The 23,880-nt window shown below is 37.4% G+C and overlaps 2 protein-coding genes across 4 annotated transcripts in view; one reads left to right on the plus strand and one right to left on the minus strand.

Moving 5' to 3' along the window:
• Positions 1 to 7,670, minus strand: part of slc8a1a (solute carrier family 8 member 1a) — a 52,520-nt gene extending 44,850 nt beyond the window's left edge. Inside the window, exons 1-2 of one of the 2 annotated variants that reach the window (XM_067431770.1) lie at positions 7,479 to 7,670; positions 771 to 2,625 (exon numbers count right to left, since the gene is read on the minus strand). In XM_067431770.1, coding sequence (XP_067287871.1) covers positions 771 to 2,587 — 1,817 coding nt within the window. In that variant the 5' untranslated portion in view covers positions 2,588 to 2,625; positions 7,479 to 7,670. Of the gene's footprint in view, positions 1 to 770; positions 2,626 to 3,982; positions 4,299 to 7,478 lie in introns of those variants that run through there. The other variant, XM_067431771.1, reaches the window with a different exon arrangement.
• Positions 1 to 23,880, plus strand: part of tmem178a (transmembrane protein 178a) — an 89,441-nt gene that overhangs the window by 60,713 nt on the left and 4,848 nt on the right. Inside the window, exon 5 of one of the 2 annotated variants that reach the window (XM_067431773.1) lies at positions 12,186 to 12,405. The exons of the other annotated variant lie outside the window; for it this stretch is intronic. Within the exon in view, the coding sequence (XP_067287874.1) occupies positions 12,186 to 12,227 (42 nt within the window). The 3' untranslated portion in view covers positions 12,228 to 12,405. Of the gene's footprint in view, positions 1 to 12,185; positions 12,406 to 23,880 lie in introns of those variants that run through there. 2 annotated transcript variants of the gene reach the window in all.

Consider the following 23,880-nt stretch of genomic DNA (forward strand, 5'->3'; position numbering starts at 1 on the left):
CTCAGCAGTAAAGATTTGTCAGCATGCCTGGTCAGGCCATAAAATGTTAAATTTTCTTTATATAGGAAATGTATAATAATAGCAGGAGATTCTACAGTTTATGAATTATACAAAAAAATGGTAACACTTTACAATAATGTTGTATTAGTTAACATTAGTTAACATGAACTATCCATGAACAGCAGGTGTTCAGCATAAAGTTAATCTTTGTTAATACAAATACAAAGTAAATGTTGAAATTAACATTAACAGAGATAAATAAATGCTTTATAGGTGCAGTTCATTATTAGTTCATGTTAACTAATGTAGTTAACTATGAACCTTATTGTAAAGTGTTACCAAAAAAACACCAAGACAGCAAAAAACAAAAACAAAAAAACATCAGCCAGCTGGATAATTTACCTATTTGACACATTAAAAAAAAAAATTCTGACAATGAGAATTTAGAAGCATCTCCATGTGACAGAAAAATAAATATTTAACTTTGAAAGCCATAAAATCCATTTACAAAATTAAAAAATGTAATAGTGCTAACCCAATAGGACAAGTGACATTTAGGTCATTTGGACCAAAACTGACTCAAGACAAGTGGGCCATCCTTAGTGTGAAACACTTACTAGGGTTTTCAACAATACACGATTATGTTGATTCCCCTTTGAATTGTGAAATAAAATGATATTGAAAGTAATATCCATTATATTTTTGTCATTTTGCACTCTGATGCAACACATTCTAACTGAATAGTTAATTAAAAGAAAAAATACACTTACGATATCTCATCGTTCTGGAACTCCAAGACACCATGAGTATCTTCAAAGTCCTCTCCTCCACCTTTTGCTGTGCCTTCAGTTGTTTTATAGGGGATTACCACTACTCCACGGGCTCCAGAGGTACGTGCCACCTTCACCTCCATCGTACCAACGCTTTCACTGACATGAACAATCGGTTCCTCAAATGTGAAGATGCCAGCATGGTCATCATCAAAGATAGTCACAGTAGCTGTTGAAGGAAGGCCAAGACCGGCTAATGAGTCCACATGATTGGCACCTGGGTTCCCGTTGCCGGTTCCATCAGACATGACCTTGACGTTGCTGAGATGAACCAGGAAGTGTTCGTCTTCTTCAAAAATGTCATCGTCAATGATGTCCACTCTTATCTCCTTTTCGATTTCACCTGGTTTGAAGACTATAATACCCTCTGTGAACTGGTAATCAGACCCTGCGTTGGCAGTGCCATCCTCTGTGCGGTACTCCACCGACACAGTGCTAGTTAAGTCGCCTCCACGTCGTACCACATTCAAAGCCACAGTTCCGCAGTTCTCAAGACACTGATATGTGCCAGGGTCAAAGAAGATTTTGGAGGAAATATCATTATCTGAGACTTCTGAACGAAGTTCATGGATACCAAGTGCTTTCCTGGCTTGGTCTGCAGCATGTTTTTTTAGTATATTACCCGCCCCAGTCATAAGTCTAGTGGCCTGGCAGCGATAGAATGCACGACTCTTCTGCTGCTGGCTGAGGACGTGGTAGTTGGCAAGCTCAACCAGCTGCTCCATCTCTTTTTCTGGATGTTTCTGTTTCATTTCCTTCAAAATCCTTGCCATTTCTCTTCTGGCCTCATCCTCATCCATGTCTTTATCTTCAATATCAACTGTTCCGTCTAAGAACTCCTCGCCGTGAGAGTTAAGCATCCCGCCGTCCATTTCTATATCTGCCTTTGACTGAAGCTCCGGCTCACCTTCGGTCTCGATGATCATCCCCCTTTGTTTTCCAACTCTGTAACGCTTGTAGACATACTTGTAGAATAGAAGTCTACGGTCTGCAACCCAAGCAAAAAGGACACAAATTGGAAAGAAGAAAAGAGTAAGCAGTCCCTCCCAGACTTCCACGATACCTGGGGAAATCACCGCCAAGATCAGATAAAGCCATGTATATGCGAAGATACTCCAAGAGGCTGTGACAAAAAACACCCGCAGGTGCTTGACCTTCCGATGCTCTCCTTCTGGTATCACAGAGACACAGAGACCGATGATGACAAACATATTGAAAGCTGCACTTCCAACAATGGTGTTTGGGCCCAGCTCGCCTGCATCAAAGTTGTGTCCACAAACTTCAACCACGGAGAGCAGAATCTCGGGGGCTGATGAACCCAGAGCCATGAGAGTAAGATTTGAGACGGTTTCATTCCAAACACGAACAGTAGTGGTTGTGGTTTCTCCGTTTGGCTTCTTGATGGTGATCTCTTTCTCCTGGGATGTGATGACCTCAATGGAAGCCATAAAGCGGTCTGCAATGATGGATACCCCCAGAAACATGTAGAACAAACTAACAAAGTACACAGTGGCTCTGGCCAACTTATCCCCAAAAGACGGGTTCTCCGGCATCCATATCGGCAAGATCACTCCCTCTTTGCACTCAAAACTACCGCCACAAGTCTCGTGTGAAGTTTCATTAGGAGAAGTATCTACATCTAAGCTTGTTTTAGTGCCGCCAGCAGTGGCTGGCATAAGCTCATAAGAGAAAACTAAGAGGAAGATGCTGAGGTTTAGAGCGAGAGAAAAACTGTATGAAGTCCCAGATTGGCCCATGTTCCTAGTGAGGTATTTTGTTCCTGCTCTCCTGTAGCCTGTGAAGGAAGAAAAAGTGTGGAGAATTGTTAAGAATTATACAACAGCAAAATGGTTGACCAGAATAAAAAATAAATAAATAAATAAACAACAGTTAGTTCTAATGCTCAAATTCAATTGGCCGAGCAAAGTTCAGAGAGAGCTGATATTAACAGTAACAACAGCACTAGGAAGTTTTACCATTTGTATGCAATGCATGCTTGTTCACAAAATTCCAGACCTGAGTATGCGAGCAGTGCTGAGTGTAAGTGGAAATTGCTGAAGGGAGAAACCGTTTTTGTTTTAAAGTCAGAACATCAGTGTTTTCTCTCGCTTCATGTTCGCTCAGAATGGGGAAAACACAGCGAGGAAATGGAAAACCTGCAAAAGAGTTGGCCAAGAGTGATCGCAGAAAGTGTTGAGTCGGGGGGTGTAACCTCTGTCACTCAACTCCACTTATATGTTCCAGACCGGTTTTTAGACTTGCAAGCTGCTTGGAATACAAACTAATTGGTCTTTTTTTTTTTGGTCTGAAATATACCACAAAACTGTATTATAAAAACCAATCACGTGTTGTGCTTTAGTACTGAATATAAGTGAAGCTGAGATTACCGGTGGCCTGTACTCTTTTTTCCCTGTTTTTTAATGAGTAGTAAGAATAGAGTGTCTGTTAATTATCTTTTTGTATTTTAAAAGCTTTGATGATGGTGTAGACAAGCAGATATAATTCAAACAATACACACATTTACACAACAGCTGTTTTGCATCAAACAAAAACACATTCAATTTTTAATTATATGCATATTAAGCTTCATTTTATTATAAACCCTATAGGGGTATTCTCAGAGAATATACTATAGGGGTATACTCTGAGTATACTCAGAGAAAAAACAGCTTAATCCAGCCTAAGAACGATATGTTGGTCTTAGTTGGTCCCCCGTCCTGGTCAAGATGGTCTGCTGGCTAGGATTATAGATTTTTTTAGCTGGTCAGACTGGGAGACCAGCTTACTAAACCTGAACACCAGTTTGTCCAGGATGTGGGACCATCTCAAACCAGTACACCATTTTAAATAAGTAAGCATATAACAAAAAAGGTTTACATAAATGAGCAATAGACTGCAGAAAGCACTTTATAAAACAGAGGAGGTTTTCTGAATGGAAAGATGTGCAAAAGATCTAAATAACTGGCTTTGAACTTGCTCTAGGCATTTTCATCTCATCTCTGTGTGCTCAAGAAAAAAACATATTACTATGAAATTACACTCATTTTTCATCCATAATACTATAAAACACATTCACAATATTTAGCTACATACACCTGCAGACAGTCTAAAACATTGTAAACATAGTAAAGTCCGAATACATTAAGATGTACCTTTTAAAGCGAAATGCTGTGGTGATGTGAAAGACGCCACATATAGTTACAGCTGTGGTATTTTGACGCTCGGAGATTCCGACCAAACAACCAGTCAACCGGACCGTTTACCGGCAGCGCTCATTTGCAAAATACCGCGACCGTTCACGCTCATCCTCCAGTAGTAGAATCATTCCGGTAACGAGAGCTGTGCGTGAGACACGCGATTTAGATTCATTTAGATTCGGAGCTGCACATGGAGAGTGTGCGGAGGGAGAGTTGTAGGCTACTTTTCCTAAGTGCTGCAAGCATATTTTCCGATTTCCGTACGGATTCGCATTTCTGACCGGAGGAGGGGAGACTGTGTTCGGATGGCTGGAAAGTGCAGTGGCTTCATGCCAGACTCCCATGAGCTGATAACACTGACACTGAGAGCACACACAGCTCAATACTATCTATAATATAAGTCAGAAATGACATGTAAGCAACCTTTGTCCCCTTGATTTGGTTTGCAGTGATTGCATTTTAGATGGCATATTTTAACATAGTTGATTAATTAACATAAATGTATATCGAATATAGTTTATTGAAAATTCAACTCAGGTCAAATTAAACCAACGTTAAATAAATAAAAGCAATATTAATTAGGCTACAACGTTAAATAAATAAAAACAACACTCTTAACAATAAAACATCATTTAAAAAAAAACTACATTTTTAAGTGATGGTTATTATAGGGCGTTGCTGATTGCTATGGTAGCTTATTGGTAGGCGTTGAAGGCTGTTGCCAAGCCTAGGCTACTGGATGCATGCGTCCTAGGCCTGGGTAGCTGTTTGCTGCTAACGTGTTTTGTGTGTGCTTTAGCAAATATTTCGCCCTGTCTCACACAAAGATTTCTGTAGCCTAATCAATCGTCTCCTCATCCAAAGTTTTACATTTCCAAATCCCTGAATGAATGTACGCCCTCCCCGAGCGATATAGGAGAAAGAGAAAACTCAAACGCGATTACTTTCAGGTAAACAAATCGTTGCGTCAATTAGCTAGATATCGTGGACACTGTAATTTTTCCAAAAGCTGCTAAATTATAATTTAATTTAATATAATAGATAGATGATATAGGCTTAAACACTACTGTTTCGTTTTAGCTTTATGAAGCCTGAAACTCTGTCAGACTGTCTGTCTTTATGACTCAAGAAAAACTTCTTGCTACCAATAGCTGGGGAAACTTCAGCAATTGATAAGATAGCATTTAGCTATGTTTTTACTATGCTTTAATTCATTTTCCCAAAAGATCAATATAGAAAATGGAACAGGAAAAAAATAAATAAAGATTATCTTAATAATCATATAAAGTTTCACAACCAACCACAATAAATTCTGTAAATATTAGACTATCTTAGTATTATACATTTATTATATATAAATAATATGCAATTTGTCTGATCATATGATCATATATCATCAGTGATTTTGTAAGATGTTCTATGCTGCAATATTTACTTTAGGATGCATGTGCAGTTAACATTCAAAAGAAATGTATCAGTACTGAGCCATGCTATGCTGTGTTCCTCACTCCTACTGCAGAAAAGACACTTTTGTGCCCTATCTTGAGTCAGTGGTATGCCATGCCAGGTCACATTTGCCAGTGACGTGATATCTGTCGTGATGTGTCTCCCTGCGTTAGACCAATATGACCTGAAGGGCCTCCATTAATTTGAATCATGTTTCTTATTGTGCCTTGCCGACGGCTCCCTAGACAGAAGCAATGCAGAAACAAAGCAATGAAAATGCAAATATATTCATGCATACAGTGTTGTAAAGGTTGTCTTACATTTTTTACACAAGGCTGAGTATCATAGTGTGTGTAATTGATTTTGTGGGTTGACTACTGACACATATTGTGGGTAAATGCACACGTGCAAGATTACATTCTGCATCATCCAAAGCATCTAAGCGCAAATAATTGATGTATATCAGCTAGGTATATTAGTACACATGAGGAATTGCACAACGATGACCACCAAAAACGTGCATGTGTCTTATTACATTTTTCTTGCTTGAGAAGACGTTTTACTTGGATGTGTCCCAATAGTGAATAAAAGACAATCACAACTTTCATTTCATGCCAACTTTGAAGCTTTACCTAAATGGCACATTTCCCAGAAATACATAAGAACAATTCATTACATGTATTTGTAGAAAGATGCCAATGATTACTCTGCATTTCACATGGTCTTTCAGCCTCAGCTCATCTCAAAATGTGTCCTTTTGCAGAAGTGAACACAAAATGTCCGAATCCAGTTTGGCATGAACTTTACATCTTGAGGCTTATTTTGCTGTTGCGGGCAGCTTTCACCTCGCATAGCTCCACAGCTGTGCTGTGAGACGAGGAGAGGAGGCCTTGAGACGGAGTGAGCTCACCGTTGACTCAGTGAGGTGTGTTATTCTCTCTGTAAGATGACGATTTGTGCTTGCAGTTCCACAGACATGCCTGACTCTTACGCCTGACCTGGCAAACAAAACCTTTCCACCGTAAAATAAATAAATAAGCAACAACATGTTGTCATTTGCTCACGGGCAGTCTGTCAATGTACTGTCATGTCATGGAAGAGCTAGACTGTTCCCAACTTTCTCACCTCATTGGCATGAGGTCAGAACTGGCATGGATGAGCTGTAGCAATTTACTGGGCTGAAAGTCTGAGAGTAAGTTTTGGTAGAAATGTTTCTGAATCTATACATTAGCTGCGACGAAGTTGCATCCTGCTGTTTTTTCCTTTTTCACTCAATTTTTCTTTGTTTGCTTTGGCTAAGCAACTCGCATGCACTTAAATGCAAAGTCAGTGCAAATGAAGTTTGAATCAAAACATTATCACCGCTAAAATAATTTAACTTCCATGCAGGTTAAAAAAGCGATAATGATTTTTTTTTGTTAATTATTAATAAAATATTTATTTATTCGTAAAACTATACAATCTCTTCAGATTCTATTCCTTTTTTCTTTTTTTGGGGAGGTTAATGTGAGAAATAATCAATGTATTGCCACATGGAGTTCTGAAGAAACACATTTCCTTTAAATAAACCTCTAATTTTTTTCTTTTGAACTAAAACTTTTTTTTTTTTAAACTCTTTTTAAAACGTAATATTTTTTACATTGGCGAAGCCACATGGCAGGTAACATTTTATTTACAAAAAGGCAGATTTTACTTTCATTTAGCACTTGGTGACTGTTTAATTTTTTTTCATATAATTCTTTCTACAAGAAAATATCAACGTCATCATAAAATATGCCTGCTTCCTTTTTTGTTGTTAACACAGTAGCAATTACTTGGCATAAGTCAGACATTTTTGATAATTGAACATTACACTCAGCAACAATCAAAATAAACCATTATGATCGCAAAACTGAAACTTATTCATGCAAATTATGTCACTTTAAGTGGTATGCCATCTAATAAGTCATTCATCCAATAACATAATGCTAAGATCCTTGAAGTAATCAATCCCATATGGACTCACCTCCGTATTCCCTGTGGTGCTGTGAGAGACTGTCTAGGAAGAGGAGCTGTGGCCGATAACCTGTCTAAATTTAACAGAAACGGGCATTGTTTCTGGCCTGGTGGGCCCAGTGAGCGCCTCTAAACATGGACAGCATAGTTGGGTTGTTGCTTATCGTTCTCCTCTCCTTCAGCCACTTCCATACAAGGCTGTGTTCGGAGCCTGTCACTTGCTACCCTGTCTGTGAAGCTCTCCTATCTGCCAGCTTCTTGTCGTTAACAGACACGTGCGAGATAAAGGGGCTCCGCTGGCAGGTAGCTTTCTTCTCCCCCTGTGTGTGTGGGCATAGTGTGTGTGTCTGTGTGTGTGTATGTTTGCAACGAAGGCAGGAATGCGCTGAGGACGTACGAAGCACTCCTGGTCCTTTTCCACCGTTCCCAGGACCCCGCTCATGACATCTTCTGGTCCTGTGAGACATCCTGAAAGGTTTAGAGAAGCTGGCTTACATTCAGTGTTATTTCAGTATCATTGAGATACTATTATAGTTTTTATTAATATGTTGTATATATTTTCTGTTTTCATTTTAATTTTTAATAAAAAATTTAATTTTAAAATTAATTTAAAGAAAAAGTTTATTTTATTTCAAGTAACTATCTTTTTTTTAAGGTTTTAGTTTAAATTAACTATGATGACGCTGATTACATCCTTCAGTTGGAATGAGACCAGATGAAACTCACATACGGGAGGCGAGAGGCAAATATGAAATGAGTCATTGTTTACACTTTATTTTGATGGTCCTCTTTCGACATATTAACTCTGCAATATGTCAGCTCACTCTCATTAGAGTTTTAGTAGACTGTCTTCTTAAAGGGATAATTCACCCAAAAATGAAATTTACCCCATGATTTACTCACCCTCAAGTCATCCTGGGTGTGTGACATTCTTCTTTCAGACGCATACAATCAGAGTTATATTAAAAAATGGCAAGCTTTATAATTGCAGTGAATGGCAAATTCTGTTTTGTGGTCTATAAAAGTGCATCCAAAGTATGGCTTTGTGGGGTCAATAAAGGGCTTCTGAAGCGTAAAATATATTTTTATGTAAGAAAAATATCCATATTTAAAACTTTACAAACTAACTGTCATACGCACGTTCAAGAAAGACTGGCGTTTCAGTGTAGGACGCAGGTGTAGTGTAATTTCCGGTGACAAACTCTGAAGTGCAGAGGATAGAGTAAAACAAAGCTTGGTTCTCGCAAAAACTAACATATTCTCACCAGCTTCCTCCTACGTCATATGCTGGAACGCACTTCAGAAACAGCCATTCACTGCCATTATAAAACTTATATATGGTTACTTATATATACTTTAACTTATAATACTTTAATACTATAATACTTTAATATAACTCTGATTTTATTTGTCTGAAAGAAGAATGTCATGACTTGAGGGTGTGTAAATCATGGGCTAATTTTTTTTATTTTTGGGTGAACTATCCCTTTAACATCTGCTAACATTTTTGTCCCTCAACATACATTTTACTGATCTATAAGTACCTTTACTGCTACATGTAAACCTACTAACCTGAACCCTAACAACTAACCCTAAACTAATGGTCTACTAATACAAGGGTTTTCAAACTTCCAGGGGTCCTCCAGAAGGTTCTAAGGGGTCCCCAGAAAATGTCAGGGAATAAAAAGACAAAGCAAAAATGGATAAACTGTTTCATTTTCTAAATGTTTCTCTCCTTTCTTGCCATAAACATACTTTCCAGAACTGTATGTTTGTCTTGTACCTTTTATAGTGAGTTTTTCTCCCTTTATCTCACTCACTGGGACTTTAAGGCAGAATTCTTAACCCAGTATGAAAGCTTGTTTACATGCATTTATTGTGAAAGTTGCTTATACAAATCATTTTAAAGAAAAAGTTCTTCAGGGTTATACATCCAACATTAAATATAGCCAGTTTTAGTTTGGAAACAATATGTTGTACTTATAATGCCACACTAAAATAAATTTACCAATAAAATTAGTAAATAAATAAAAATAAATTAACTTTTTTTAACAACCTAATTTTGCTCTGAACATTGACTTTTGTATTAAATGTTTTTAGCTTTAGTAACTCCAGTGGCAATTTTTTTAAAAACCATATATATATTATTTTATTTATTTGTTTAGCTAAAATGTTAAACTCAAGTTAAAGATGGACTACAACATCTTATCATTCATGCTCCAAGCTATAGAGGGAGACACTGTGCAGATTTTAAGAAGGGGGTCCCTCATTAAGGTTCATCATAATTGGGGGTCCTTGACATCATAAAGTTTGAAAACCCCTGTACTAATACTCTGACATGTAATTAGTTGACATGTAGTTACAAATGTATTTATATTTAGTCGAATGTCTAAAATGGACAAAAGAAATAAAGTATACAAGTCATTATTCCCATCACTACATTTGGTATATTATGCATCTTAATCTCCCATGCATATGTTATCACTATTTTAATTCATTTCTATGTAAAGCACTTTGAATTTAGACTGCGTAAACCCAGCCTGATCTGCCAGTGATTTGATTTAGCCCTGCAAATTAATTTCTACTGCTCCTGTTACACTTTTGCGGTACCCATTTGCAGACTGGCTTCTCCACCTGGTGTGCTATGCGGGTTTAACATGATGACGGATAGAGAAATGATGGGTCATTGCCTGTTGATCACGCCTCTTGTGGTCTGACTGGTTGAAGGAGTATCAGATTGCATACTTCATTCAAATTATGCTGGTTTATCACACCTCTTTTGCAGTAGAAAATAAAGAGCAGACTCCCCAGACCAATGTTCAATTTTAAATTAAGCTCGGTCAGATGATAGCCAGACAACTTTGAATTGCCATTGTATATGAAATGTGCTATATAAATATACTTGCCTTCCCTATCGGTACATCCTGCCTCCAAATCCTTTCATTTACATTCAACATGCCGTGACATGAGTTTAGTTGCATGAGGGCAACGTGATATAACACTTTTGGCCGCTTTAGACGTATTGCGTTTTGACATCTGTCTAACTGGGCTGTATGAGAAGGGCAAATAAAAAGCACATGGACTTGTAAGCACATGAATCATGACCATGTTTGCCTAAAATGCAACATCCTATAAACATCATGGGAGCAGTATGCGACAAATCCAGGAAAAGCATATTTGATTTCATATTCTCTGGTTTTGAAATTGTTAAGGGATTGTGTCAGTGTCTTTAATGCTTCGCCCTTTATCACAATCCAGTGATAAAGTGCACTTAGGCAAGTACTTTGTTGCTATTTTTATCACGACTTACTGACATTTTGAATTCAGTTTATTTTTCTCCTCTATGGTGTTTATTTACATGTTTACATTATTAACAGACAATATGTCTTGTAATGACATGTTAAAATAAATAGTTTGGAGGGGATGCAATAAAATTAGTAAATAAATAAAAATAAATTAACTTTTTAATAAATTAACAACCTAATTTTGCTCTGAACATTGACTTTTGTATTAAATGTTTTTAGCTTTAGTAACTCCAGTGGCAATTTTTTTTAAAACCATTATTTTATTTATTTGTTTAGCTAAAATGTTAAACTCAAGTTTAACTCTTAAAGATGGACTACAAGCTGATCAAAAATAAATTCATAATAAATAAATACATATGAGTTAAGGGAACAAGGGGGTTTAAGACAAAAAGTCTATAAGGTTTTTTTGTTTGTTTCCAAAAGTCAATAGACTTTTTTAAATAATAATTCAAAAACAACAGGGCTCTGTCCCTATGTCAACAAAGACTACAATGTATCACATTACAATTGAGCTGTATATGCCAGCAATACGGAAGAACATATCAAAGCTCATGTTACTCTACAAAGACAAGACATGTATATTCTTCATATCTCTTCGATCATATTTCCATAATATGGATGCCGCATTATCAGATTAAGCACAGTAAGCAGATGACACATTCCTCTTGTCATTTTGCTGTTTGATATGATTTATCCATAGATCTGTAGTCATGTGAGATGTATACTGTTTTCCAGAAACGTAGACCAGTCCGAGGTCCATTTTAAACTGCATGAAGGTACCCAGTGCCTTATTTAACACATGCCCAGTCCTCCTATGCCATATACTAGTCTTATGTTCACGAACATATGAAGTGACTAACATGCAAAGTCATATGATTTGGCTTGTATGCCACTAGCAACCATAGACCGGTAATCTGAGATTAACTCAGATTATGGGATCTTTCGTCAAGTTTGCTGAAAACAGAAGTAATGAATCATCCTCTTATGAGTCATTAAACAACTTTGAAGTTTGTTAGATTAAGTATTATCTTTCCTGTAGTCACTGCTGGCGCAGTCATCGCCGGCATATAGGGCAGCAATGATTGTCACAAACACATGCTCCATTTTGTCTCCAACTCTTACCTAAACATTTTCTGTTCCAGTTAAAGTGTCCTCATTTGATGTTTGTGTTACATAAGTGAACTTCCTTCCTGAAACTTGTATTGAAGCGTAGATAAAATCCTGTTACATGTGAGGCAAATATGATGCCATTTTTCATGATATACTTTTCTTTTGCCTCTGAAAGGGGACTTTAGAGCTTCTAAAAGAAAAGACAGCAAATATTGTAATATTTCCAAATAGTGGCTTGTCTAATGTTAGGAAATGGGTCACTTACATGTGATAATCTCTTTCATGTCACTCTTACTTCTTAGAAGACGAGTGTAGAAGATTTCATTTCTTCGCCAGTGGACTGAAATGACAGAAACTGCAGCTGTGCATTTGGGTGGTGGAAGAGGAATCATCTGAGATTGACAAGGAACATAGAGTTCCTTATAAGAAGAATATTGGCATAATCTCAGAGACAGAAAACTATGTTAATTTCTATCAGAAAATGTTCAGTTGTGATTACCCTCATTGTTTTTGTTTGAAGTCACATTAGCGGGGCATACACTTTTGACTGTTTCAGTTTGTGTAGGTCCACTTGCAGTTCAGAGTATTTATTTTTTCCCACATTAATTTCCCAAATGTTTAGACTCTAAAAAATGCTGGGTTAAAAACAACTCAATTTGGGTTGAAAATGGACAAACACAGAAATTGGGTTATTTGAATGGGTCCATTCACTGGGTTCAAAGAACCCAATTTCCAGGTTTATCCATTTTCAACCCAACTTGAGTTGTTTTTAACCCAGCATTTTTTAGAGTGTAGTACAATTAGGTGGTTTTGTTTCATTAATACAGTGTATACTTTTTTATTGATTTCACCCGGAAGAATAGAAGTGAAATGTCACAACATGTAACATTTTATTCCCAATGCCATTACTTCCGTCAAGTAAGGTCAAAACCCGGCACGATCTTAGATATATATTTACATAGATGCATCATTCGACCGATCCGCGACCGATATAGCATGCGGACCTCACGAAAATGCGTATAAATAGTACGAGTGTGCAATGCCGTGGAATGTATACGCCAAAACTCCTTTTGGCGTGCATATGATACGCACTTTATGGCGTATTATACAGCCACGAACCACACACCCCACCACCCTAATCCTACCCAAGAGCGTGTCATATACACGCCATAAAGTGCGTATCCTATGCACGCAAAAAACTGCATAGCATATGCACGCCAAAAGGAGTTTTGGCGTATACATTCCACACTTGTACTATTTATACACATTTACATGTGATTGGGTTGGATATTTTTATCTATGATCGAGCTGGGATTTGACCTTCTCTGGCAGAAGTAATGGCATTGGGAATACTCGATGAGATTTGTCTGATGTGAGGTTAAAAAAAAAAAAATTGTGTCTTAAGCTACACTTCTGGTAAGGTCAATATCCACGCTATCCAGAGCATAGATATTGACCTTACCGGAACTGAAGCGTGTATATCCAGCGCGTGTATTATTGACCTTACCGGAAGTGAAACGTGTTCCAGGCTGTCGGATATAGCGTTTTATTTAAGGTAAAAAATTATATAAATACTCAATTTCTCACACAAACTGATGATTTTGTGTCTTAAGATGTCAATGTGTTGTCATGAGCCACAGGGCTCTTTGTACATGTTGTCTAAGCATGTTTTTGTTTTTTTTGCTCTCATAGAAAGGTACCCATTCACATGATTATATGACCTACACAGCAACGGTTGGAGTTAAAAATCTTCATTTGTGTTCTACTAAAGAAACAAAGACACCTACATGTTGGATGCACTGGGGGTAAGCAGATAAACATCACATTTTCATTTTTGGATGAACTATCCCTTTAAACTTATACATTTCAACATCATTTCAACATCTTATCATTCATGCTCCAAGCTATAGAGGGAGACACCGTGCACTCTGAGGCTTTTTTGACTTTTACATTGTACTCAGAAATGAAAAATTTCCTGTGTTAAATAAAAATACATTTACATTTAAACACTTTTAAAATGCATTTTAAAATACATTCTAATAGAATTTTTTTTTGTGTTTATTAATATTTTACAATATTACTGTTTTTACTTTCATTTTGATCAAATTAATGCAGCCTTGAGTATTTCAAGTATGTCATACTGTATAAATACTGTATAAATAAATAATATAATACTGACTTTGAGACCCAAAACAGTGTTTTCACTGGGTGTTCTCATCCTCTAAATCTGTTGTGAAACTGTAAAAAATAAAATAATTCACAGCTCTGTGTGTTTTAGGGAACACATACAATATAACACTGACCTGAAGGTCATAATAATCTGCACAAAACAAAACAAAACAAAACAAAACAACAACTCCAAAATAATTGTATTTACATTTTCTAAAGGTAAAGTCTTCTTCCAAAAGATATAATTAAAAGACCTGTCCTGCTGCTATATTATTATGTTTTTATAATAATACCAGAATCATTCTTGTAGACAGAAAGTCCCCGAAGGCCGAAAAATGTGTGTTTCTTGCCAACTAATACTGGGGTGAGTCAGAGACATTTTGCTACCTTTGGAGTTCTTTCATCTGAACACACTAAAAAGGGATTTCACGAAAATTCACGAATTTCCCCCCATTACATTTATGTGCATATTTCAACCAGTAACCGTGAATATGATTTTTGACGTCCAGCCTGCGTTCTTAACTGTTAGTGTTGATGTAAAATGCAATGAACAGTGTTCCTCTGATTAAAAATATTCCCACAATAATGTACCAGCCAGAAAATGTCCACATGTCTGATTAAAGCTGGGGACACATCTTAAGTCTTATCCTTGTTGAAGTTCCACTAGATCAACTATTTTTAACTACAGTTTCAAAGCGTCAAGGGCTGGGTGACAGAGAATCAGGTTCTGAAGTATCCATGAGATTACAGGGACACTCACACCTTTCAAAGATATTTTTTTCTTTGTTCATCTACTTTCCCAGCCAGATATCCTCTTGTGCAATGACGGTGTGGGTAAAAATGGCATTTAGTGTCGTTGTGTCGGCTATTTTTTGTGAATAGTGGGCTGTTGTAGTATTATTGATGCAAAAAGAAAAAACTAAAAATATTTTTTAAGAGTTAAGGACTGCTGTAAAAATGAAAAGGGTCTTCATTTTGCCACACTGGCGGAACCCTCTGTAGAACTTTTAGGAACCTTTTCAAAAGCGTCAGTTGTCTGAGGAACCACCCTAGTTTCCCGAGAAACTCTTATGAAGCTAGCCTGACAAGCCAGACCCACATCAAGATGTTGGGTCTGGGAACTCACTATTAACAGGGATCAAATAGGAGGGGTGGGATAAACGGTTGTACATAACCTAATGTACATAACTGATTTGAAACTAAGAAGAAACATTTATTTCAATGAAAATACATAAAATGTGAAGTGTCGGCAGGGAATTCTGGGAATATCAATTGATGTTTTTTTACTGTAAATTACAAAATGACTTGTTATTTTTCATTTCCAAAAACTGTGAATTTAACTGTATTTTAAACTGTATTTTATTGTAAATTTACATTAAATGTAAGGTATTACAATTGTTCACCGTATATATTGCGGAAACTTTCTGTAATGGGTCCTGCACACTGTGCGATTTTTCAAAATCCTTTGCGAATGTCCCTTGTCAGACTGTACGAACATGATCGCCATGTCACACTGTAAGATCTCAGTTGACATTAATGTCAGACTGCACGATAGTGAAGTCACGCTAAAAACGGACGCGCGCAAGAAAACTCACCCGGAGTTTCATATCATCAATGAATGACGCGTTCAGTGACAGTGAGCTGCATTACACGCGGGACTGAAATGCTGGCTACAAAGAAATCTCCAGCTCTCGTTTTGGTCATAGTTTGTCTTGAAAAACTGAGATATTTGACTGTCGTCGTAGGAGAAGTCACACTGCAGGATTCTGTGCCAAATCTTCTGACACTGCCAGAATTTCGTCGCAGCGCTCATTAATCGGCTGCCGGTGAACATGTCAAACTAACGACCAAAGACGTCAGATTTTAGCCTAGGATCAGAGGAATCTTTTAGGATTTGCTAAATTTGTCTCAGACGGCCAAATCGTGGCCAAAATCGCACAGTGTGCACCCGGCTTTAACCAGGTAACTGTCTTGCAGTCTTTTACCGTTAAAATGATTTGAATTTAATTTTTGTTACCGGTTTGCCGTTATCCTTGCTTCTTGATTTTTTTTTCCATCTGTTTATTTATTTTTAGCACATCCATGTGAATGTGTCTTATGTTGGTGGATGTTCCATGTCTTGTATTATACATTGTGCAATAAATAAATAAATAAAAAAGACAAAAGAAACATTGTTTCTGCTTGTTGAGGCTGACAGCACAGTTTCCGGGTCAAAAAGCTCTATGAAATGCCAAAAACAAACGGTGCATATATATATATATATATATATATATATATATATATATATATATATATATATATATATATATATATATATATATATATATATATATCTCAGATGGACAGTTAAAGTCAGCTGTTATGAATCATTAAAATATTGAAGTCACCACGGCTTTTAAAAAGCTTAGAGTAACAAGGTTTGTTGATCAGGGAAACAGTAAATGACACAACTTTAATCACAAAAATATACATGGTAACACTTAACAATAAGGTCTAATTTGTAAACATTTGTTAATATATAAACTAACATTAACTAACAATGAGCAATACATTTGTAACAATATTTATTAATCTATGTTAATGTTAGTTAACAAATATCCAGTTGTTCATTGGTTGCTTGTGTTAGTTCACGGTGCATTAAAGAAACACTCCACTTTTTTGAAAATAGGCTCATTTCTCAAGTACCTTAGAGTTAAATAGTTGAGTTTTACCTTCTCTATCTTGAATCCATATCTTTGAATCCATTCCGCCGATCTCTGTATCTGGCGGTAGCACATTTACCATTGCTTAGCACATCATTGAATCGGATAAGATCATTAGCATCGTGCTCAGAAATTACCAAAACTTTATTTTTTCAAAGATAATATTTTTCCTATTTAAATTAAGAGTATTCTGTAGTTACATCGTTTACTAAGACCAATGGAAAATGAAAAGTTGTGATTTTTAGACTGATATATAGGGCTATTCTCTCATTCCTACGTAATAATCACCAAACTTTGCTCCAGTAAAATTGAAATTGGCGGACACCCAAAAATGTTTTTATCCCAGCAAAGTCTTATTTGATCTGTTATTGCGATTTATGAGGGATGTAGATGACAGTGCGCATGTTAACTGAGTGAAAGAGAAAAAGAGCGGAGCGTGCGCACTCTCTGTCTTAATAATAAGCACTGTTTTAGCCTATTTCATTCACATATTATGTTAGTCAAAATCAAAAGGTCGGAAAACCGAATCCATGTCAAATTTTCCTTGAATTACCGCTGGGTGTGAATTGACTCTTCTCAGACTCGCCAGTTTAAATCTGTTCTCCTCGTCCCTTCTGCCCCAGTCTGTTCAGCCACACTTTCTTGCCTTTTACGTTTCAAAAGCTCATCTTCACTGTAACTCTAATTGTTATTCTGGTTCAAATAGATATGGTTCAGGGTCTGCACCAAAGTAAATATAATCTGAATCGTCTCTCACAAAGGTCTCCATTGTTGCAAGGCACGAGACTTTGTGCAAGCAGGTTGTCATGTTGGTTATGTTGACAGAGGTTAGCCTACTTTCAGGCGGTGTAATATCGTTGCGCTGCTGCACCCATGGGACGGCCGCAAAGTTCCGTGATTCTTATCCAGGAATGAGAAAATAGTCCCTAGTTATATCAGTGTAAAACTATTTTCGTTGGTCTTAGTACATATAGAACTATAGAAGAGTCAAGTTTTAAATAGAAGAAAATATTGAAATATTGTCTTTGTTTTTGTTTTGTTTTTTTGAGCGAGATGCTAATGGTCTTATCCTTATGGATGTAGTGAAGGAGGACATGAAGGTAGTCGGACTGAGAGAAGACGATACAGAGGATAGAAATAGATGGAGGCAGATGATTTGCTGTGGCGACTCCTAAAGGGAACAGCCGAAAGAAGAAGAAGAAGATGCTAATGGTCTTATCCGATTCAATGATGTATGCTAAGCTATGCTAAAAGTGCTACCGCCATATACAGAGATCGGCTGAAGGTTTTCAAAAACAGTAAAACTGTTTAACTCTAAGGGACTTGGAAAATGAGCCTATTTTCAAAAAAAGTGGAGTGTTCCTTTAACTAATGTTAAAAAGATTTCAAAACCACACTAAAGAATGTAAATTGCCACAAAAGAAGTATGGCCTGCTTCTTATAGTGTCCATAGTGACTCATGGATTTAGCATTCGGTTGAAAATATCCTGTGGTCACTGTTAACTCTGAGTTTCACACTCCGGACAGGCTGAACTTACGACCGTGGTTTTGGAACCTGCATTCATCGAGTTACCAAGATTTGGGTTAAACAACCGAGTGTTCAGTGTATATGTGACTGTTAACCTTGCTTTCTGGAAGACCCCCTGGTCCTCTCTTATCCTTCACTGTCGTCACGTCTTGCTTTATCCTTCCAGAGCTCCACCATGTGACTAGAGCGGTATGGAGCGCATGTGATGCTCATTAGCACTTGCGCCACTGGCCTCGCTCTTTCCCATGGTTCTTTCTCGCCATCATTGCCACACTTAGCTTAAATGTGTGACATGAGTCAGTGCTCATAAACAGCTGTCAAGTATTCTTACTACAAACATGTAGAGGCTTGGACCTGGAATCCTTTTACAAGAATCCTCATATACAGAGTTCAGGTGCAGTCATATTTATTGTTGTTTAGCGAATTTTCAGTCATTTCAACAAATCCACACAATCAGGAATCTCGTGTGAGTATGGGGGACAGTTGACCAACAGAGATCTGCTTGAAAAGTGACTTTTCGTGCAGTGAGAGCATTACATACATTACTTCGCTACACAGTTGACAATGGACAATATACCTTTTTTTACAAAATTTCACTGACAATTTAAAAAAGTTTACTTTATTGCAACATAAAATGCAACATAGAAAAAATATTCACGAGGGACATTGGTTTCTGCCAGGCTTCTTCTTTCCTCTTTTCTAGCAGATGGTCCTGGCACTTGATTTCCAGCTTTACAAAAGGTTTTCATTCCTGTTCGAACTTGTTTCAGCAGATCTCTGCAAAGTACAACATTCACTGTTAGTAATGTTATTAAAGTTATAGTTGTGAAAATAAAGATCATGTGTTATGAGTCACAACTCAAAGTTATCTGCTTACCCTCAGGGCATCCAAGATATTTTGTGACTTAGTTTCTTCATTGGAACACAAATGAAGATTTAACTCCAACCGTCACAGTCGGTCAGTCGTATAATCATGTGAATGGTAACACATAAAAGTATTAGAATGAGAGAAAAAAATATGCAAATCCAGTGGCGGTTCTAGGAATTTTCTAGCCTGATGTGGTCATACTCAATTCTAGTCAGAATATGAGTCCGATACTGCTCCATTGGGCTGTGATTATGGGGCGTGTTTCAACCGAACCAGCAAAGACATCAATTGGACAGACTTACAACCAATCAGAGCAACGAAGCCGACGCGTAACGTTAGTTGTCAAATGTCAACAGAGCTCAACTGCACTGTGTTGCTAAGTGGGTTGTTTTCCCCGGGTTGAAGCAAACTATTATGTGATATATAGACCCATGAATGCAAATTTTAGCAGGCAACCTTGCCAAAATAACACACATTTTACCCCCCAAACGCCGTTTTTTCTGGAGACAGTTTCTGTTTTTCTGTAACAGTGGCCATTAAGGGGCCAGATGTTACATTCAGGGGCCACGTACAAGGTACATAAAAAAAGGAACATTGGCGTAGAGTTCTATGCCATATTTCAAATATTGTAAACTAAAATATAAGTTTCTCAGTATGCAAACTTCTGATTTGCGTCAATGTAATTCAGACTTGCCAAGTTCGACTGGAGAACGACGGGACGGGAGGGCAAGTCAAGTAGGCTACTCTGCAAATGGAACAGCAGTGTTCTTGATAGTGTCACTCAGTGTATAATTGTACATTTTAGGCTACAATAAAAAAAAGATTTGATAAAACACCACTCTGCCTACTTTCATTTTCATTTTTTTTTAAATGCAACATTATAGCCACACAAATCTAGTGGAGGTAATGCATTATCTTCACTGCATATCAAAACGAAATATAAAAAACCCTGCCTCTTTTCATTTACATAAAAAACATAGATATATAAAAAATATATATGTTGTTCAGACAAGTGTGGATATATATGAATGCCACTGTAATGAAATGAAATATGACATAAAACACAACCCAGTCTCTTTTTGTTAAATGTCAGTTAGTGTGATCATAATTCAACTATAAGAATATAGTAAAAGGTATAAGAAGCTATTCAAGAAATAAAGTGAACAATTTAGACAAAAGTTAGTGCTATCTACAACGGTTAAATTACACCTAAAATATAAAACTTCCCTTTGCTCTCAGCCAAAACGATCTGCCAAGGAACAAATTATAGATTCATGATACCAAAGATCAGCAGTTAGATCTACACCAAACAAATAATATCTCAATATCTCAAGACAAATATTTTCCACTACAGAGACATCAGAGTCAGGTAAATGTAAGAAGGACTATAGCCGAGGAAAGGCTGCTCTTGCCTGCTGATAGAGCCTACAACTTGGGAGAAAAAAAGTTTTATTGATGCTAGCCACAACCTTTGCTTCTTCTCCCAAGTTGCATTGACAAATTACTGCCGCCAATTGTTTTTTTTTTTTTTTGGGGGGGGGGGGGGGGGGGGGGGGGGGGAGACTGCATCTGTGATAGTTGTGAATAATTCTCCGGTTGCTCTTCTCGTCGACGATTGATGGAACGTGGGCCAATCAGATAGTGGCCCCAACTCTTGAACCGCCCCTATACGAATCCATATTAAAACCTGCGGTTCGTGAGGACACATTGATGTCTTAATAAGACACAAAACGATTGGTTTTGTTTGAGAAACAGTATGTATATACTTTTTAACCTCTAATATGTTACAATGTCCAATGGCCTTCTGTGTGCGATCACTTCCAGTAAATGAGGCCAATGTACACATTATGACAGGTAAACGTAAACATAAAATGTAAATTTTCGGGTGAACTATCCCTTTGAATCTTCTGAAGCCGTATAATAGCTTTTTGTAAAAAAAACAATATACAAAAATGTAAGTTACAGTGCATCTGGAGAGTATTCACATTGCTACACTATTTCCACATTTTGTTGTTACAACCTTATTCCACAATGTTTAAATAATTATATTATCCTTAATTATACAAAAAAGTCTTTGCAATTAAAAAAAAAAAAAAATTCACATGTGCATGAGTATTCTCAGCCTTTTTGAGTATGGTCTTGAGTAAGCTTGGCACACCTACTTTTGGGGCAGTTTCTCCCATTCTTCTTTGCAGGACCTCTCAAGCTCCATAAGGTAGGATGGGGAGTGTCAGTGCACAGCCATTTTTAGATCTCTTCAGAGATGTTCAATCGGGTTCAAATCTGGGCCACTCAAGGACATTCACAGAGTTGTCCTGTAGCCACTTCTTTGTTATCTTGGCTTTGTGCTTAGGGTCATTGTCCTGTTGGAAGATGAACCTCCGCCCCATTTTGAGGTCCAGAGCGCTCTGGAGCAAGTTTTTAACAATGATGTCTCTGTACATTGCTGCATTCATCTTTCCCTCAATCTAGACTAGTCTCCCAGTTCCTCAAAAGGAAAAAGATCCCCACAGCATGACACTGCCACCACCATGGTTTACTGTATGGAAAGTATGGCCAAGCGATGAGCGACGCCTGGTTTCCTCCAGACATGACGCTTGCCATTCTGGCTAAAGAGTTGAATTTTTGTTTCATCAGACCAGAGACAATTTTTTTTCTGTGATCTGAAAATCCTTCAGGTGCCTTTTGGCAAACTCCAAATGGGATATCATGTGCATTTTACTGAGGAGTGGCTTCCATCTGTAAATGAAGAACCATCAGAGTTGGTTGTTCTTCTGGAAGGTTCTCTCTCCACAGAGAAACCCTGGAGCTCTGTCAGAGTGACCATCAGGTTCTTGGTCACCTCCTTAGTTAAGGCCCTTCTCCCCCATTCGCTCAGTTTGTCCGGTGTGGCCAGCTATAGAAAGAGTCCTGGTGGTTCCAAACTTCTTCCATTTTCGGATGATGGAGGCCACTCCATTCATTGGGACCTTCAATGCTGCAGACATTTTTCTGTACCTTTCCTCAGATCTGTGCCTCAAAACAATCCTGCCTCAGTCTACATAAATTCCTTGGAATTTATGGATTGGTTTGTGCTCTGACATGCACTGTTAACTATTGGACCTAATGCCGCATTCCAGGCAACCCGTAACCTGTGTTTTTCCAACCTTCTACCTGTGAAAGTGCACTGGAACGGCCGTCAAACCCGTGAACTCGTACTAGATCGATGTACTCCTACGAGTTCTGACGTCACATAGCCCTCGAAACAACAATTGCAGCCCTTAGGGATTGTTTATGTATAGGCGTATATTAAAACAAATAATTTAAGGTATTGCTCTAATGTTATTTATCCACTAATGTTATGCATTATCAATAGCTTTCGTAACTAAAACCTGCCTGGAACGCAGCATTATATAGACAGGGTTGTGCCTTTCCAAATCATGTCCAATCAATTGAATTAGCCACAGATGGACTCCAAATCAAGTTGTAGAAACATCTCAAGGGTGATCAGTGGAAACAGGATGCACCTGAGCTCAATTTTGAATGTCATGGCAAAGGCTGTGAATATGTGTGTAATTTTTTTCGTTTTTTATTTTTAATAAATTAGCAAAGATTTCAAACAAACTTCTTTCATGTTTGTCATTGTAGGGTATTGTTTGTAGAATTGAGGAAAAACATTATAAGGCTGCAATATAAATTGTGGAAAAAGTGAAGCGCTGTGAATACTTTCCAGATGCACTGTATGTCATTTATAATCTTACCCTCGGACAGAGATGTCTTATATTCAAATTGGTCACAATGCAAATGATTAAGGCATAAGAAACAAAAGGTATCAAGCATCAACACCAAGCCTGTCATCTTGTTTTTGAGTAACATGAATGAGATTTGAGAGCTGCAGCATGGGAGATTTTTTAGGGAATAATAGATTACATTTATCTTCATCGCATTATTATGTAGTGATTTTTACTTTTGTCCACCCAAGGACACTAAGTAAGGTAGTGATTGGTACTCACGTCACCGCTGACGTTGTGAATTTTGGATCACACGTCACTTAATGTGTGGTTATGAGTACATCAGATGACCACCTTCCCCCCTCTTAGTTTGGGACACTAGTCAAGGTCTTTTACCTTGGCTGTATGAGAACACTCCGCACAGGAGGCTGCCCAGTCATTTATAATGAATGTAAAGGGGGGAGAGTTGGTCAGCTGATTTATCTGAAAGATTGGTGAGATTTCTAACTTGTAGAGCCTTTTCTGCCTTATCAGCACAAGGAAGACACAATTGTAATAAAATAGATTTTATTAACAAAAGATAAACAGAACAATTAACACAACTACTAAATGAATACAATGAATGATAAAGGAATAAAGTGCGTAAAATGCATAAAATACATGTGAGTAAGTTAAGTGTGGCTATAGAAGAGTTACGTTATCTTATGGAAAGATAAACTGTTGTTTCTCTGAAATTAAGGTGAAGAACCTTATTATGTATCAAACAAATAAACGAAAGATTATTTGTTATTAACTAGCATCAGTTATATTACCTCTGATGTAAATTAGAAAATCATATACTAATAATATACAACAATGCCAAGGTCTCTAGAAATAGGTTTGGTTAAGTGATATTTACGTTCCACGTCGTTGAGTAAGCAGTCCGATGGTGAGGATTTCAGGTACAATGCTGTAGGCCACATCTTATTATGGCCTCAGAGAACGTCCAGGTTCTTCAAGAGGCTGACTTTTATAAAAGAA

Source organism: Pseudorasbora parva, chromosome 22 (genome assembly GCF_024679245.1).
Source record: "Pseudorasbora parva isolate DD20220531a chromosome 22, ASM2467924v1, whole genome shotgun sequence".
NCBI lineage: Eukaryota > Metazoa > Chordata > Actinopteri > Cypriniformes > Gobionidae > Pseudorasbora > Pseudorasbora parva.